Raw genomic sequence first — 17,869 nt, 5'->3', positions numbered from 1 at the left:
TTTGTTTTATGCATGTACTTAGAGATGCTAATGGAAGAAAACTGGCAGAAGGGCCTGCTTTAGGAGTTGTTCTTGCAGCTATTTAGAAAAATGAAAGGAAGAAAAAAACTTTGTAAGCTTTTTTTTCTTATAAGGAGAGAGAAATAATTATTAGTGTTTCCCCTGTGGAGAAACTACCATCTGTGTGTATGGCTGTCATGGTAGGATAGCTGACTTAGAGGAAAGTGAGCTAATTTCAGGTTTGCTGAACTTTAGGAGTAGCTATGCTACTGTAGTTTCCTTATAAATTTTAAATCTGGTAAAACTGCATTAACACAGGTGTTGCAAGCATACCAAAATTATAATATCTTTGCCAGAGCTTGCTCAAGAAAAACAGCTTCCTTATCTCAGTAGTTCAATAAGATAGTGCAGACTTCACTTTGTTGGCAAGCACCTATGTTGGCTTAGAGAAGCTGTAGTAACTGGGCCATAATCAAGGAAGGAGTAAAATCTGTCAAGATAAAAGCACATGAATTCCATTTGAATTAGGTCACCAAATGTATCAAATAGTGTAAATGATAGCAGTTACACTCAGTAACACACTTTCCTTCAAGATATTGAGTTATGTTGACAGTCATTTGATAAACTTTTTTTTTTTTTCTTTCACAAAATAACAATGTTTGAATACATTTTTCATTAACACACTTGAAGAAATGCCAGTTAACTAGGTGAGCAAACTTCCTGGATAGCACAGTGACTTTTACATTGCATTGTTTTCAGGTACTTCAAATACCAACTAATTTTTCAGTAAGTGAAAAGTGTATAAACAGAAAATATAAGAATACTCTACAACAGTTGCTTGGATAAACTCTTTTTGATTCAGGAGGCAACATCAGCTCAAATAAACTTTTCACGTTTGAAACCAAGATACCAGACTCACAGTAATGAAGAATAAACTAGATAGAGAAATATTTTTTCTTACTTATAAAATTATGACTATGACCCACTATGACTACATCCCACTGTGCGGGATGCTGTGTTTGTCTTCCAGGATTTAGATGCAATGTGTGGGACAGCAGCTAAAAATGTAAACAGGAAAGTGCAAAGGCTAAAGGAGATGAATACTGGGGAACACTTAGAGTTATGATTTCAATGTGATAGCAGCATAGTCATCAGGAGAACCTTGGATAAGTACAGGAAACCTTAAGGGAAGATCCTGCAATGCATGAGAAAGTATGGAAGGAATCCCATTTAAAAAATATGTTTGTGAGGGTGTATTTGGATCGATAGTACATATTAGTATATACATCTATATTGTCTGGTCTAGCAGGTTATACAGAGATGGGTTTCTTGATACTGAAGAAAAGTTACTTTGGATGGAATATGCAGTCATAAAGAAATACATGAAAAAGTATAAGGAATACCAGAACGATGGCACTTAAAATGGGTTGTCTTTGGATCTTGTGTGTTGCATATACCTTGCAGAAGATGTGAAGGTGTCAGATTTAAAGGTTATACCTAGAGATAGAGTCCCTATTCTGGAGCTGTCTAGCATAGCAAGGAACAAATCTGACTTCTTAGCACTGGAAAGAAGAGGAATATGAAAGCTGGGAGGTGTTCTGTTTAGCTTTGTCTTACAGACTTGGACTCACTCCTGTCTGCTCGAAGACAAAAAAAAAAAAAAAAATTCTTCTGAAGATAAGTGAGCTGTTCACTGATGAAGCCTTCTGACTCAGTGCCTCTGATTTTCAAGGAAAGCATAATTTCAGATGACACAATTTTGAGGAAAAAATGGGAAGGACTTTTTTTCTGGCTTTTTTTTTTTTTTTTTTTTTTTTTTTTTTGCACAGGAGTCCAGGCACAAATGCAGAATGACTGAAGGAAAGAAGAAAGCTGTAGAGAGCACCAGGATTAACATGTAGAAGTCTTTAAAAGTCTTGTTTTGTCTAAAGCAGAGTAAAGCAAATGTTTGTCTAAAAATCCCACATAAAATTATCCATTGATTTGTCTCATTTTCATTGCAGTTAAATCACATACTTTAAGGATGTGGTGATAGACAAATAAGAAGAGGATGTGAGGAAGAACAGGAACTGTGAGCAGTTTTGGGAGCACAGGAATCTCAGGAACAGGTCCTGGGCTCTCCAGATTGCTGAGGCATAAACAGAGGCTTAGGATGAAATGTTGGTTAGGGGCTCAAAAAGGGAACTTGGCAAGCTGCAAAGCTGGAAGAAGTAAATCATGTGCCCTGATTTCAATAAGCATAATGTGATGTCACTTGGAAATGTTATGTTTTTTGGTTAATCGTTTAGTTTTATCAGCTTGCACGCACATCATCTTATTAAACAGTAACTGTCCTTCATTAATCATCGAGTTCAAGGCCAAGAAAACAGCTAGAGGCCATATTATGCTTGGGCTCAGCAGATGATGAATGATTTGCAAGAAGGAACGTTGCTTTCTGCCACCCACCACTATTTCCTTGAATAAAGGGCCAGAAGATCATAACGTCGGGCCACTAGAACTAATAAATCAGACTTGCAGCCTATGCCTAAGTAATGTAAATTCAGAACAGGCGGAATTTGGATGAACACAGGACTCCCAAACAGAAGACAAGCATCAAGCCCATGAACTACACTGAGGATACCTGTGCCCCAAACACAGTTCCAGACCATTCAGATTTCTGTAAAACTAGATTTTCTGTTTAATTTATTATTATAATACATTTAAACTATTTGGTTTCAAGCCCAGGGTAGCAGGAGTGTGTTTCCAAAGTTCTTCTCTTTGTTGTAGACCTGGAAGGAGAACAAAACCAACCATTTTTCAGATTAACTTCTCACTAGTTAAAATCAGCCTGTTAACAAAGCCTTTATTTGTTATTCCAACAATTGCCTTCTGGCTGTTATCACGCAAATTCAGATCTTCACTCAAACGCTGTGCTAAGCAGATAACTTACATGCTGAACTTTTGTCCCCTGCATCCTCTCTGTATATCAGGTCAAATTCTGCACCCGCCACAATGGGAATCACGCAGGGAGAGAAATTCTGTAATAGTGTGCACCTACATGACTGGTGTCAAAAAAGTGGCTGAAAGAAGGATCTCTTTCCTCCTCCGGCTTTAGAGGCTGTAACTTAGGTTTCATTCCTCTTTGGAGAGCTTGAGCAGCAAGCCTTTTTCTGGTCAATGGTATCTGCAACAAAATAGCAGTTGCATTACATTAGTCAAATTAGAGCACCACTGTGCCCTCACTGACAACTTCATGGGCACAAATGGAAACTGGCTAAATATGGAGCTGCCATTGTCAAAACCCTACCAATACCTGGACATTTTAAGGTACATAGGCATGTTTTCAGGATTTCAGGACACAGTAAGGATGGAAGGCTTCAAACAGATCACTTACCATCATTCCAAAACATAGAGGGTAGGCATAGACTTAGTGCCAGTCTGTCAGAGATTTTATTAGTGTTACCACTGACTTTGAGATTGTACATGAAGCAGCAAAAAGCAGCCCTGTGCCTGTAGCTCAAGCTGCTAAAACTGTGTGTCTGATCCAGGATGTTTACTCAGAGGTGTTGACAACATTAACATTCCCTCCATAAAAAGCTGTTGTAGAAAATGTGTTTTTCCTCTGTGGGAGTGGTTGCAAGTGCCTGCTCTCTCTGTTAATGAATGCTTATGTATCTTCTGCCTCTGCAAAAGGAAATTCCTCTGCCTCTGTCTCATCAGGCTTAAATTGGGTTTACCTTCCTTGCTTTGCAGAAAAAGCAACAAAGATGCCCACAGTGCCATTGTGATTACTTTTTTCTTTCTAGGTTTTCTGTGCATCTTTTCCCAGTTGGTTTGTGGTTTTTTTTTTTTTTTTTTTTTTTTTTTTTTTTTTCCCTATGGTATTTTTCTAGTGTACTGTTAAGGCCTGCACACTACATGGCTTAATGACTGGGTTTATACCAGTCATCATTTGATTCTACCTCACCTGGATCTTCCTAGGAGCTTCATGTGAGAGAAGCCCATCAGTTTAGCAGTGATTTCTACAAGAAATGTGATAATGTTGTGCAGAGCGTACACTATTACCAACTCTGCAGGAGAACAGAGGTGTCCCAGTCTACTGATGCATTTCACCAGACCTCAAAAGCAACATGGGTCTGCAGCAAGCAGCATGGACAATGCATCTGCAAGAAACTGACCCATACGCATGACAGGAGCTCCTCTGCTATCAAAGCAGAGCAAAGCAGGATACTGTAACCATCTATTAATAGATAGATTATATTTCTGTCGGAAGTATTTTCTTGTCCCCATCCTGAATGTGTGTTTATTTGTTAGGCAACATCTGAACATAAAGGTATTCTTTTTATTTAGCTTGAATTCTCCTGACAATGTATTGTACCATTTGAAAAACAACATAAGCATATCCTCTTTGTGGACATATTTGCACACCTTGATGAAAACATGTTAATTCTTAAAAAAGAAGGGAGTCTCTCTTCCTTACCTTACCTAGGCATTAAAAATATGAAAATTCCATAGAGATTAAATATTGATTTTATTTTTTTAGAGAGCAAGTACAATGATGTTGCATTAAAATAATGCTATGTCATAGTTGTTACAGCTCTGATAGAAAAATAAACATCTCAATATACTACAGTGTCAACTCATTAATAAATATCAAAATAGAAGTTAGTAGTCAACTGAAATTAATAAACAGCTATAAAAGTATACTATTTTAAATAATAAAATATTCAGAATATTTCCAGACAAAAAAAGTAGTGATTTAAAAGTATCATTTAAAATGGAAGATGGACAGTAAGAAGTTACAGATATAATTAAACCGTCTTCCCTTACTAACATTCTCTATGCATAAAATCTAGAGAAACATTATTCATCTGTATATAATTTTTTTTTTTACAAAAGGTAGTATATGTTAAATAGAAAGTTAAAAACTGTAGTAATGTTAATAGTTGTCACATCATCGCTTAATAAGACACTTTGAAGCAGTAGTGAAGTAAAAGTGAAGACGTTAGCACAGTGAATTCTTCTAAAACAAATGCCTTCCTAAATTAATCTCTCATCTTTCAGCCTCGCCCTTCAAAATACAAACAACTCACGCATAGGTATCATGATGAAAAGTTAGGATTTGAACAGAAGCTGTTGTTTAAACAAAAGTCATGTTTAAAATTTTTTTTTTAATAATCAGAAATCTTAACAAAGATAAACATTTCTAAAACTTAAGAATCTACTAATTTTCTGTGTTTTTTTAAATTTTTTTTGATTTTTTTTTTCCCCAGAATGACCAATCATTCTGAGTTGGCTTGCACTCAGTGAAATCCCACTGATTTGACTCGCTATAGAAAAACATTCACATTAGCTACGCCTAACCTTTTCTTTCTCTCCATGAATTTCTGTTCTGTGTAATATCCATGAGATGTCTGTGCATCAAGAAGCATCAAGATTACCATGGTAAAGTAGTGTCATTCTTAACGCTGCTTCACTCCTTTTTACCAAATAGATCTTGCACCTCTATTTCAAAGGGAGAGCAAGAACACTGGCACCACAGTTCATTCACAGAGCAGAGTAATTGTCATACAGCACCCTTATGAGAAGCGCCCTCACAGAAGGCCGGGCAATGCAGATCCTGGGGCTGGGGAGAAGATGACGTACAGATGCCCAAGGACTTTACAGGAGGAAGGCTTGCTTTCTCTCTCAAGGAGGGCTGCAGCACCCAGATTTACAGTACCTCACTAGGTTGTATGCAAGCAGTGTTTGATGAGTAAAGATGCAAACAGGCTGCAGTGTTGATGACTGTGGGCTGCACGTCATGCATCTCCAGTGTGTGGCCATTAGGATTACCTCCTCTGACAAGGCCTCCTGCCCTGACAGATGGAGAAATACAGTCCCGGAGTGCCATCTCTGTTGAGATGCCATGAGGAACAGCAGTGTGCTTGGGATGCCTACTGCAAAGGCAATAGGGCCCCTACATCCTTTTGTCCTGGGCATTGCTGTCCCTTATGGCCACCTGCAGGAGTAAGGGTTGCTTGAAGCTGCTTCACACATTCACTTCCACAGTTTATGCTGCACATGCATTTAAGTATGCATACTAAGCAGAAAACAAATGTATGATCAGATTAGGAAAATATTTTTTTCCACTGTGGTCTGAAGAATACTTTACATAGCAGGTTTTTGTGATATCATAGAACGGAAAAAATAAATCCAGTTAGTTATAGTGGCTAAAATGTAAACTATGCCTACACACATGTCCTTCCTTTTTAAGGTTCACTCGCAACATTGCATGTGAACATAAGGGAATTTCAGCTAGTCACAATGAAAATTTCTCACATACCATGTGCACGTTTTCTGGATGAAACAGCTATTTTCCCACACACATCTGTAGTGGTGTTATTAACATACTCATGATGCTTGGAAACAATCAGCGCACAGCAATTTTTCATCTCTCTCAGAGCCTCGAAAAACAAATCTGAAGATGTGTGCGTTTTAATTGTATGAATGTGACATTTCTGAAATGTTACACAGTTAATAAAACAAAGTTAAAAATAATGTGGATTAGAATTTTTAACATGTACAAATCTACTGTGAAAAGCCAGGAAGATGCTCTGTTTCTAGGAGAAAATCTAGAATAAATGCTGCAAATCAGCAATGAAGTGCCATAGTATCTGTAAGCATGCTATTAGGTATAGGCATGCAGTCAAATTATCTGACCTTCTTTCCATTTTTTCAAGCAGCCTAGTATATTTCAAAATATTCTACTTGATTTCAAAGGTTTGAAACATGCTACACTGAGGCTAGATTTTTTCCTGTATTTTTACAAGCATCTTTGATGCACAGTACTTTGAAAGTTAATCTGAACTAATTTCTCTGTGGTATCTCCCATACTAAGTGCTATAGGAAGCACAATCCTTCTGTGACTGCTGAGGAAATTCCTTGTGAATTACAGGCTGCTTTCTCATTCAAGGTCATGTGCTGAGGGAACACAGCTCCCTAAATAGTGAGGCTTTTGTTGGTCTATTCATCTCCTGCAGCAGCTCTTCTGAAAAACATGGTCAAAGGCAGAGGGAAACAAGCACTGAGTAAAGCCAGAGTTTCTCATGGATAGATTCCATCCTCAGAAACAAAGCCTTCTCCCAAGGATCCTGCCCTATGTAGGCTCCCCATGGGCCTTCTAAAAGCCTTGACCTGTCACATTAACAACAGCTTATTCTTTTTTTACTAGATCCCTCTAAAATACAGCAAAGCAATGAGCGAGATGCAAGAAAAGCCTTTTTATAAAATATGTTTTTTTCTTTTCTCTTTTTTTTTTTTTTTTAATTTAAGACTTTGCCATGCAAGCCTGCTGTGTTTGAGCAGAGCATATCACACCCCCAGGCAGGTGTCTGATAAAGACATACTGTTCACACTCCTGCATAGGCAACACTGCAGTGCCAACAAAGTGCTACAGGAGAAAAGTGGCAGCAATAGGATGTGCCTGGATGAAGGGGGTACAGATCATATCTTTCTTCCACAGACACCAGCTTAATTGCCCCCTATCCAAATTTAGCTTCCACTAACAGCGAAAAAAATAAATTTTAGAGAAAAAAACAGTAGCTGTCACTTCAGAAAGTGGCTTACGGGCTGTTAGGAGAAACACATTTTGATGAATCTCTTCTGTTAAAAAAATTATATTGTTAAGGAACATAATCATAGCTTTTGTTATATATGCAGGTATTCTCCTGTGAGGTTTTGTTTCTTTATTTTGTTTTCCTAAGTGAAATAGGCAACCATAGACTTTTTTACCTGCTCAAAAACCATGTGACAAGAACAATAGTAAGTAAACCTTAATAGGTTTTTTTATCTTAATCCCCTTGAAAACAGTGGTTCAGAGTCTGTTAATTTACATGGAAAGAAAATGCATTTTCAAATGAAAAGGAAAGCTCAAGGTATTCCTGATATGCTACACAGTAATGCTTGAGTCAGAATGAATGTATAGATCAGATATTATGATGAAGCTACCAGTAAAATCAAGGTCAGTGTAAGGTAATCAATTTAAATGAGACACTTTTACCTGAATGGTGGGAAGCTAAGGAGCTACTCTGAGGATTACTTCAGAAACAATTAAAAGACCAGTTTAAAACTTTTTTTTTTTTTTTTTTTGGCATGATCCAAAATATTCATTGTGAACTCTCACATCATAATTATTTGTTCCACATTCTCCTCTCCTTTCACCTGTGGGAATTTACAGAATATTGAATAGGAAATACTACTATATACCAATTGCTACCATATTTCATGTAAGGCAGTCCTGTTTTGTTTCTGTAACTCTTACCTATGGCAACTACAGATCAAATTTAGTACCAGTAATTACAACTGTTAAAATGACACACTGCATAATGTCCTATGAGACAGTTTTTTTGTTTTTTTTTTTCCACTACCAAAATTTTAGTGCATATTTCACAGACACTGATCAGGATTTCTTAGGATTTTGGCAACATAATGTAAGTAAGCCAGCATGCTGGTTGACTCTTCTCATTAGTGTACATCAATAACATGCTCTCTACCACTACAACCAGTTTCAAGGGTGAGAATATACTTGTGCTAGAAATTCTAGCTCAAATTCTGCTTTCAGGCGAGCTTATATTGGTCCCACTGTATTTAGAAGAATTTTGCCCATTACTGAAGGCAGAATTTGGTTCTACATTTATGAAGTCAGTTAATATGTTCTCTTGAGAAAATGATTCCTAAATTCCTCCACTTCTCTCAAACTGCAGATTCTTTGTCACAGCAAACCAGACACGTTTCTCAATGCACAGCAACAAAAATTAAAGTGGTGAAGTACAGAATGAGAAAAAAGAATCCTATCAACTAATTTACAAAGAAAGAAGAACACGTGTGTAACATCACACTTATGTCTCACATACAAAAGGAACAAGTCCTTACTTGCCAAAACACTGACATGTAGCTAGCAGACCAAAGACATCTCTGGTGCAGTTTATCAGATTGGAGCTGACACTGCTGACTCCAAAGGCGCAGTCAGCAGGCAGTGGTTACAGTGAAGGTGGTGCTTGTGGACAGAGGAACTCATTTTCTGTAGCCACTCAGTTTTTTTTTTAATATCTTCATATTCACATGAAAGTTTTACATTGAAGAAAGCAAAAAAAAGCTAAAAAGCACTCCTTGTCAGATATAAATTATCTCTAGGTGACATAACACATAAAAAACCTACATTTATATTTGTCTGTGTGCATGTGTGTGTGCGTGTGCCTACACCCACAACTAGTAACTAAGCACTCATTTAATCCAGTCATTTTTATTAAGCAATGAGGAAAAGCTAAGAGGCTAAAGCAGACAAATCAGTGGAATTTAGTCAACTGAGAGAACTATAGAAGTACCATTTGCTCTATTTAGGAGCATTTGAAAAGTTTCATCTATTGCTATAATATACAGCAATGTTAATATTTCAGTCACAGTTTTTGTTCATTCCCACAGAGCACATCAGTACTAACTACAAGTAGAGTGAGATCAGTGCTTTGTCAGATCTGTTTGTATCTACATTCTATGCCAGAACTAAATAAATTAGAATACATTAAAGTGCTACATCAACACTAATGTTCCTGAACAGTAGTAACGCACATTTTCTTTCAAAAAAAAAAAAAAAAAAAAAACCATCAAAAAACAAAAAACAAACAAACCAAAACAAAAAAACCAGCAGCTATAGTTTCAGACATAGTCACCTTATGTGAATATGCTTACATGTCACGTTGTTACAGTATCCAACAAAATGCATGACAAACAGCAACAGTCGAGATTCTGACAGAGTGGTAACTTCTAAAAAGTAGAGAATGATGGAAATAGACATTTGCAGAAAACACACTGTCTTCAGAATTCACACTTGAAAGTTTCATTTAACCGCAACTTGCTGATGTCGATAGTTATTTCCTCTGGTTTGTCACGTCTGTATGTTACTGTTCTTGTACAAACAGTAGGCAAAAACATCTTTTCCTTGAAGGAGAAGATACAATTTTTATCAACAATTAGCTAACTTTTATGTGCAAGAAATAAATTACTGAACACGATGGCTCTGAAATCAATTACCTTCTTTGTTGCAGAGACTCTGTAATCAGCTGAAGATTTAACTTTATTGCTATATCCCTGCAGAATTATCTGCCTGATGATAAGTACAACAAGCAACCCAATCAGAAACGTAACTATAAAGATTATGGAAAACACTCTAAAGTAGCTTCGTCCAGAGAAACATTCTGCAATGAAAGGAAAACACAAGCATAAAGCCTAATGTACAGAATAAGCACATCACTAAAGCACATTTACATTTACCTCTGCACTTTATAGGAGCATAAATGTAACACAAGTCTGCTAAACAATAAGGGAAAATAGCTCATGTTACCATACACAAACTTTTAAAGCAAAGAACATCATGAACTCTGATTAAGACCAAGCATAGAAAAATGTTCAAATATCATCCCTTTAATCTACAGAAGTAGGACTAATGCTTTGCTGTGCTAGCCACACTGCAAACCAGTGAGTTTATAGCTGAAATTGAGAAGATGAATTGTTAGAGATTTTCAGGGCCAGAACAGTTTAATTTTCATGAGGTTCACAGTACAGATCACAGGCGAAATATGAAAGAAAACATAGTTTCTTGATTGCTTGTGCAGTATTGCCCTCACTGGCTAATGCTCTCACAGAGTAGGCTTTCTTCTAATTAAAAAGGTCACGAGAAAAGTATTCTCAACTAGTTTTTCCATTCATAAAAATTTTCAAGAGAAAAAGACATACAAAAATATGACGTTACATAAGGTAACTACTTCCATTTTTGATGCAGTGTGGACTAATTAAGCTCAACGATATTTTATAAAAAAGCATTTTATTCATCCAAGGTCCTCAAAACTACAACATTTTTGTACTTGCAAAGAGATTTAAACATTACTGACAGTGAAGTAAGCATTCTATTTCATCCTTCTTCATTTCTGGTAATGTCAAATAATGTAAACATATCCAATGTAATAAAACATGCAAATGTCATAATGGACTTTTATAAATATTTCTTTAAGCATGGCTCAGGCAGGATTCATTATTATTAGATGTGACTTCTCAAGGAAATGGGAAATCTATTTAGCAATGCTAGCCAATAACATTTCCTGTTACTATTTATCTTTTACTTTCCCTGAAGCAAGAAGGAATTTCTTTTTTTCTGCTTTCCCTCTTTCTTACTGTAATAATACTGACACACTTTTGAAATACATTGTAACAGTGACCATTTCAAACATTAATATGGACAGATTTTGAACTCTCACCAAAATTATGCAGAAAATATCACATACCTGAAGTTTGGTCAACGTAATGCAATAGGTAAGCACATGAGGTTTTACACTGGTCAAGTTTAGCTTGAGATGCATTGTTAGAATGATGGCACTGAACACAATTCCTGTAAGAGAAATGTAATTAAAACATTATGTCTTTCTCTGTACTCTTCTTGCAGAGATTCTATCAACAAGCTGACGTATTATGTTTTCCTGTTGTTAGTAAAAACATTGCGACATTTATTTTTTTTCTGAAATGTGATGCCTTCCTCAGCATTTTATCCCTGTGACACTTCTCAAGGCTGACCACTCAGAATTAGTAAGTAAAACATCTGTTTGGTTTCAAGCCCCCTTCATCTGGCCTCTGCTTTGCATTCTCAGATGTGTTCCTTTGGGGTCTTGCACCATCTCTTCCACTGTCAGCCTCATGTTCATTCTTAGTCTTCCTTACTTTAGTACATATGAAAAAACTACACTCACACCACATATCACCTATGATTTCCCAAAGCAGAAACATTGGTGAACATAGATGTAGACATTCAGCTGTTTTGTTAGCATGAAAACCCAACTACACGATAAGAAGCCTTGAGAAGGAAATGTTTCAAGTTTCCTATAATCTAAACATCTAAGGAAAACAGCACATAGTACACATAGCCAAGAAGAAATATTTCTCCTTGCTTCAACACTACAGAGTTAAACATGAAGTGCAGCACAAGGAAAACCTACCAGTTTTCTTCACAGGCTTTGTTACAAGCAGGGCAGTATTCACACAAACGGCCAAAGCTTCTTGGGTCAGTGCACTCACATTTTCCACATACACAATTTCCTCTTCCACTGCAAATCTGGCCCTTTGAATTCAGGCACTGCTTTGCTGATTGTAATGAACACTGGCAACGGTCACCTTCCCAATCAGCAAAGCATTTACATTTACCAGCTTCACATTCACCATTACCTAAAACATCAGATAACCTTGAGTCAGATGCTTTTATAAAGCACAGAAAGTCAATTTTTATATGCATATATTTGTATTGCAGGTACCTTTATCAAACAGCTAATGTAGTCCTTGGCCTGCTGATAAGCTTTTTAAGTTAACGATTAGGCTGAAATTATCACCATGATACATATTTATTGCTGCTCTTTGTCGCTACTTTGAGCAAAAGCTGCTACCTTGATTGTGTCCTAAAATGTTTCACCACAATTTTCCTTGTTGCTTTGGATCAAAGCAGCAGAGATTAAAAATTACACAACTTTCAGGAAAATCAAGCAAACTAAACAAACTTCTCTGTAGCAATTAAGCATTCAGCTCAAATAAATTGCAAAATTCTGAGAGGAAGGAGTATTGAGTTCATATGTTCAAGCCAGTTCTTCTCATTTTCTTTTCAGAAGCACGCGTTACAACAATGTTTATAAGCCTTTTAAAGGGACAGATGACTGAACAGGCGAGATAAATATGCTATGTTTATGAACAGTGAGTTGTGTAACATGAGCTTAAAATGTATGCTTCAAGTACTCAAAGGGTACAGGGAACCTCTGGTGGCCTTTATAATCTTCCAGGCAAATCAGAGGGAGCTTTAGGGCAAAATCCAGACGTTTTTCACATTGCAGTACATTTAGGCAGGTGTACAATTGATGTACACCTGGTACATCAACCTGGTAATGTTTAGCCATAGTTTTAAAGCATAGGAAAACGCCTTTAGGAAATATAAAAACAGAGAGCACCTTGCAGCTATAGCTTGCAGCTATAGCAAATCTTATGAGACTTCCTCAGCCATGCCCTCAGCAGTACATAGGCTTCACATGCACTGCAGTGGTCTTTCTTGTGCTCCTTCAGAGGGACCTGCAGAGCAGATGCAGAGAGACAATCCCATATAACTACATGGAATCCCCTGAGGGTTGGGGGAGGCAGGCAGTGTGACCAAAGTATAGGCTGCCCCTTTTTCTGCCTGGGCTCTGTGCTGTAAAATATCCCACTAAGGGGTACACATACAGCCATGGTCGCATGTTGGTTGGGCAGGAGACTCCATCAATATGAGAATCTCCAACATATCTTTGACAAACATCTCCCTGTTTTCTCTCCCACTGTATCTCAGACTTTGGTAACTTGCAAATTTGAAAGTTCTGCTTAGGTTAAGAAAAACTGAATTCCCAGACTTTGCTGTGGTTACAGAAGAAGATTGAGAACATGAACCACAATTCTTTGTATTGGAATGAATCATAAAATCATAGGATTGTTTGAATTACAAGTGACTCTTGAAGGTCATCTAGTCCAATCTTCTGCAATTAACAAAGACATCTACGGCTTGACCAGGTTACTCAGAGATCCCTCCAGCCTGATATTGAATATCTCCAGGGGCATGTCTTCCACCATCTCTTTGGGCTACCTGCCTCACCACTCTTATTGTAGAAAACTTTTTTTTGTCTTGAGCTGGTCTCTGTCATATCTAGTTTAAATCTTCTTTCAGTTGAAATCATTTCTCCTTGTCTTGTCACAAGAGATCCTGGTGAAAGTCTGTCGTCTTCTTTCTTATACCCCCGTTTTGATATAGAAAGGCCACTATCAGGTCACCTTGGAGCCTTTTCTACTCCAGGTTGAACAGCCCCACATCTCTCGTTCTCACAGGGGAGGCGTTCCATTCCTTGGATCATTTTTGTGGCCCTCCTCTGGACATGCTCCAAAGATTCGTGTCTGTCCTGTACTGAGGACTGCACACGCAATACTCCAGGTGAGCTCAGAGCAGAGAGGCCAGATCACCTCCCTTGACCTGCTGACCATGCTTCCCTTGATGCAGCCCAGGATACAGCTGGATTTCTGGGCTGCGAGGGCAAATTGCTGGCTTGTGTCCAGTTGCCATCCACCAGTGTCCCTAAATCCTTTTCCACAGGGCTGTGCTTTATCCTTGCATCCTCTAGTTTGCATCTATAGTGGGGGCTGCTGAGATCCAGGTACAAGACTTGGCTTTGTCAAACCTCATGAGGTTCACCTGGGCCCACTGCTCGAGCTTGTCTAGGTCTCTCTGGATGATATTTGATCTCTCGGGCATCTTGACTACACCACACAGCATAGTTCATGCAAACTCATTGGGAATGCACTTGATCACACAGTCAATATCACTGATGAAGATATTAAAGAGCATCTATACCAGCACTGACACCTGAGGTACACAACTTGTCACTGATCTCCATTTGGACATTGAGTCTTTGACACCACGCTCTGGAGAGTAAATGGGAATCCTTTTTCCATTGAACAGCCCACATGTCAAATCCATATGTTTTCAATTTGGAGAGAAGGACGTTATAAGGGACTTTGTCAAAAGCCTTACTGAAGTTCAGATAGATGACATCAGTGGCTTTTCTCTTGTTCACCATCATAGAAGGCCACTATGCTGGTCAAACAGGACTTGGTGGAACCATGCTACTTGTTCTGTATCACCTCCCTGCTCTCCATGTGCTGTAGCATAGCTTTCAGAAGGATCTGCTCCATGGTCGTCCCCAACACAGAAGTGAGCTGACAGGCTGGTAATTTCCTGGATTTTCCTTTCTAACCTTGTTGAAAATGGGTGTGACATCACCTTTTTACCAGTCACCAAGGACTTCACCTTACTGCCATGACTTTTCAATCATCATTAAGAGTGGCCTGGCAACACATCAGCCAATGTCTCACTCAGTACAGAGTGAAATGAAAGGATGCAGAACAGCAGTACAGATTTTAAATACTTGAAATGTAACTTCTGAGGGTAAAAAATATATTTCAGTACAGGTAATGATACTGATTAAAACTTATTTTCCTTAACAACATTAACTTACAGATACATGCTTTTTCACTTAGTTCATACACAATTTTCATTTGTATGATTTCTTAAAAAACATAAAGTAGGCTGGAAAAAAAAAAAAAAAGAGGAAAAAGAGGATTTCCATCTACTTTTCCTGGTAATGTTTTGCGCGCTGTCCTCTACTTGAAGCAGGTGTTCCAAAAAGTGTTTGCATACACATCAGGATTAGAAACCAAGCATCACTTTATGTCTGACAAGACTGATTTAGGGTGTTAGAAAATCAGAATTACATGCAGACATTATGGCTCCTTTTATTCTCTCAGTATCTCATTTATATTTCTTAATTCTGCACATGCAATTCTTATACTTGACAGCCTTACATCATTGTTTTCAGCTGCATAATGTATCTAAGTTTCAGAAAACAAAACACAAGGAAAAAAAGCAAAGCACAGGCCTAAATTCTGCAGCTTACCAGAACATAAGTTTCCCTGGTGATATGGGCAAGAAAAATCATCCATTTGACAGTATTTGCCATACACTCTGCCTAGCTTGTTTTTGTAGCAGAAACATTTTCCCTCTATGCAATCTCCTTGGCCACTGCAGATGGGCTGGTCCTTGTGCTGCCTGCACTCTTCAGAAGGAAACATCTCTCTGCTGTAGCTGCAACTGCTGTCACTGCAATGGGGCTGTTTGACATCAGGAAAGGTTTCATCAGTCCACACTCTCTTGGGCTTTGCGTTGTCTCCATTCTGACAGGCACAGCTTTTCAGTACATTAATAATGGTGGTTTCATTGAAACCAATAGGCTTAAGTATTGCATATTTTCTTCCCCCAGTTGTATCACATCCTTTCATTGTGACTGATACGTTGAAAAGAACCTAGGAAAAATAAAAACATATTCTGCATTTATTTTTTTTCCCTATAAGTTACTTACAATTTTTAATGTACAAATAAAGAATCTCACATTACCTATGAATGTTCAGTAGCTGCTAATAGCACTTAGTGGCCACATATTAGCAAACATAAGCATCATATACACAATTAAACCCTGACAGCATGAGGTTTGCAGTAGTCTACTTTTCATGTTAAGAAAGCATAGCTGCAGAAAGCAAGTTTAAAGCTGGATAAATACTCATAGAATTACCATCTTCCACCTCCTTCTTTTGTTTTAAAATGTTCTTTCTGTTTATATTACAGAAATGCAAATCAGAAGTGATTGAGCAAGACCAACACAAGCTGAAACAGATACTCATCATAAAAACAATCTAGAGTAAACGTCCTTGTTGCAGAAACAGACTGTGGAAACAAAATACACAGGCATTTCTGGAAGGCCCAGAAATGTCTCACACCTTAGCAGCAGCTTATTTTTGCCTTTCCTGTGATGCAAGTGAAGCAGGAAAGTACTGCTGCCCTGGCTGCAGCCCTGCTCTGGGAGGAGCCTTGCACTCACCCTTGGCCATAGCCAAGGCCACCAGCACCATGCCCTGGGTCAAAGCCTGTGGCTGCGCTCACAGCGGCAGTGGCAGCTGATGCCTTCCCCAGCCCTGGCACCTTGTCTCGGCTCTTTTAGGGGTTAGTTGGCTGCCATAGAGTCGGCATTTCTGATTGCTAAAGGTGAGAAAAGAACCCGAGGGATGCAAGTGCCTTTACTTTTTATCACCAACGATTTCCAAATCAAAAGAATTGAAAACATAAGAAAGCTGTGTTGTGGGAGGCTGAAACTCCCCACAAAGACTGTGGCATTCATTCCCCATGGCGGTCTCCCCCTCCAGCTCCACAAAGGCAGCTTTGTGATCAGCCGGGCTGCGGCTGCCTACACCAGCAGGAGAAGAATGCAGTGCAGAGCATGCACTCCTTAACCATCCCATCGAGGGTGCACAAAGGCTTTGTCCCTCTCTTTGCTTTTCTTCTTGTTTTTCAAGTGCTCTGCTGCATGCATAACCCCCAGCTGCCAGCAGGCTCTGTGCTTGAGACTTCTTCCATGAGGAAGCGTGGACATGCACTAATAATTCATACAGCAGGTGCATGTCACGAGGGGAGGAAAGGCTGCAGCTAGAGAATGAGCTTTGTGTACAGCACGGGACCCTGTTAGAAAATGTGATCTTCCAGTACAACATGGGAGGGAAGGGCAAAAAACGCCTTGTCTAAAAGTCACAAAACATGATGGCTAGCAGCAGAAAGATTAAAGTTATTGCCACTAAATAATTATGACACCATGAACTCACTAATAATCAAAGTTAGTTTTGCACCATGAAGAGGCCACAGGATTCTTCCAGACTATAATGCACTTTTGTGTTTTACTAAGGAAAGGAAGGAAGAAGGATTAGACAATGAAAGGAATGTGAGAATTAAGAACAAGCATTCTGCCTGTAAACAAATACTGAAAGGAGGCTTTGCGGTTAAAAATAAATTAATCTCTTGAAGATGGCTCATTTTCAACTGCAGTAAGCTGTAAGACCACATGTGATCTTTTACAATCAACTGGCTTGTCTTTTTATTAAAAAGAACCAGATATAAATATTTTTCTTTTCGTTAAACAGAACGAATTCCATTCCTATTTCTTATGACATACACAGGGAATGACAATTCAGAAGATTTAAGAACAAAAACCTATCACATCTACCTAAAGTGTAGCAGTTAATCAGCTGCAAATCATGCAGACAAAATAGAAAAGAGAATAAAATACATTTAAATGAACACATTTAAAATTCACACATTTAGCCTATTGTTTTGCCACTTCTATGCACAAACACAATCAAATCCCATCAACTGATCTGTGTGTACACTACAAGGAAAGAACTCCTTGACCCTGCTCTCCAGAAACAC

The 17,869-nt window shown here is 38.2% G+C and overlaps 1 protein-coding gene and 1 long non-coding RNA gene across 9 annotated transcripts in view; one reads left to right on the top strand and one right to left on the bottom strand.

Annotated features, from left to right (window-relative positions):
* The window catches only part of ITGB8 (integrin subunit beta 8), a 59,179-nt gene that overhangs the window by 8,679 nt on the left and 32,631 nt on the right, over window positions 1–17,869 (bottom strand). For 3 of the 8 annotated variants that reach the window (XM_052693678.1, XM_052693673.1, XM_052693677.1), the window contains exons 10-15: window positions 15,516–15,921; window positions 12,000–12,225; window positions 11,295–11,398; window positions 10,048–10,211; window positions 3,038–3,163; window positions 617–2,768 (exon numbers count right to left, since the gene is read on the bottom strand). In XM_052693678.1, coding sequence (XP_052549638.1) covers window positions 2,715–2,768; window positions 3,038–3,163; window positions 10,048–10,211; window positions 11,295–11,398; window positions 12,000–12,225; window positions 15,516–15,921 — 1,080 coding nt within the window. In that variant the 3' untranslated portion in view covers window positions 617–2,714. Of the gene's footprint in view, window positions 1–616; window positions 2,769–2,806; window positions 3,164–7,254; window positions 9,955–10,047; window positions 10,212–11,294; window positions 11,399–11,999; window positions 12,226–15,515; window positions 15,922–17,869 lie in introns of those variants that run through there. The other 5 variants (XR_008209097.1, XR_008209099.1, XR_008209098.1 and 2 more) reach the window with 5 other exon arrangements.
* LOC128085802 (uncharacterized) overlaps window positions 1–17,869 on the top strand; it is a 54,027-nt gene that overhangs the window by 17,084 nt on the left and 19,074 nt on the right. The gene's annotated exons all lie outside the window — the stretch shown is intronic.

This window comes from Tympanuchus pallidicinctus, unplaced genomic scaffold (genome assembly GCF_026119805.1).
Source record: "Tympanuchus pallidicinctus isolate F22 unplaced genomic scaffold, pur_lepc_1.0 scaffold3, whole genome shotgun sequence".
Classification (NCBI taxonomy): domain Eukaryota; kingdom Metazoa; phylum Chordata; class Aves; order Galliformes; family Phasianidae; genus Tympanuchus; species Tympanuchus pallidicinctus.
This window is presented reverse-complemented; position numbering and strand designations above follow the sequence as displayed.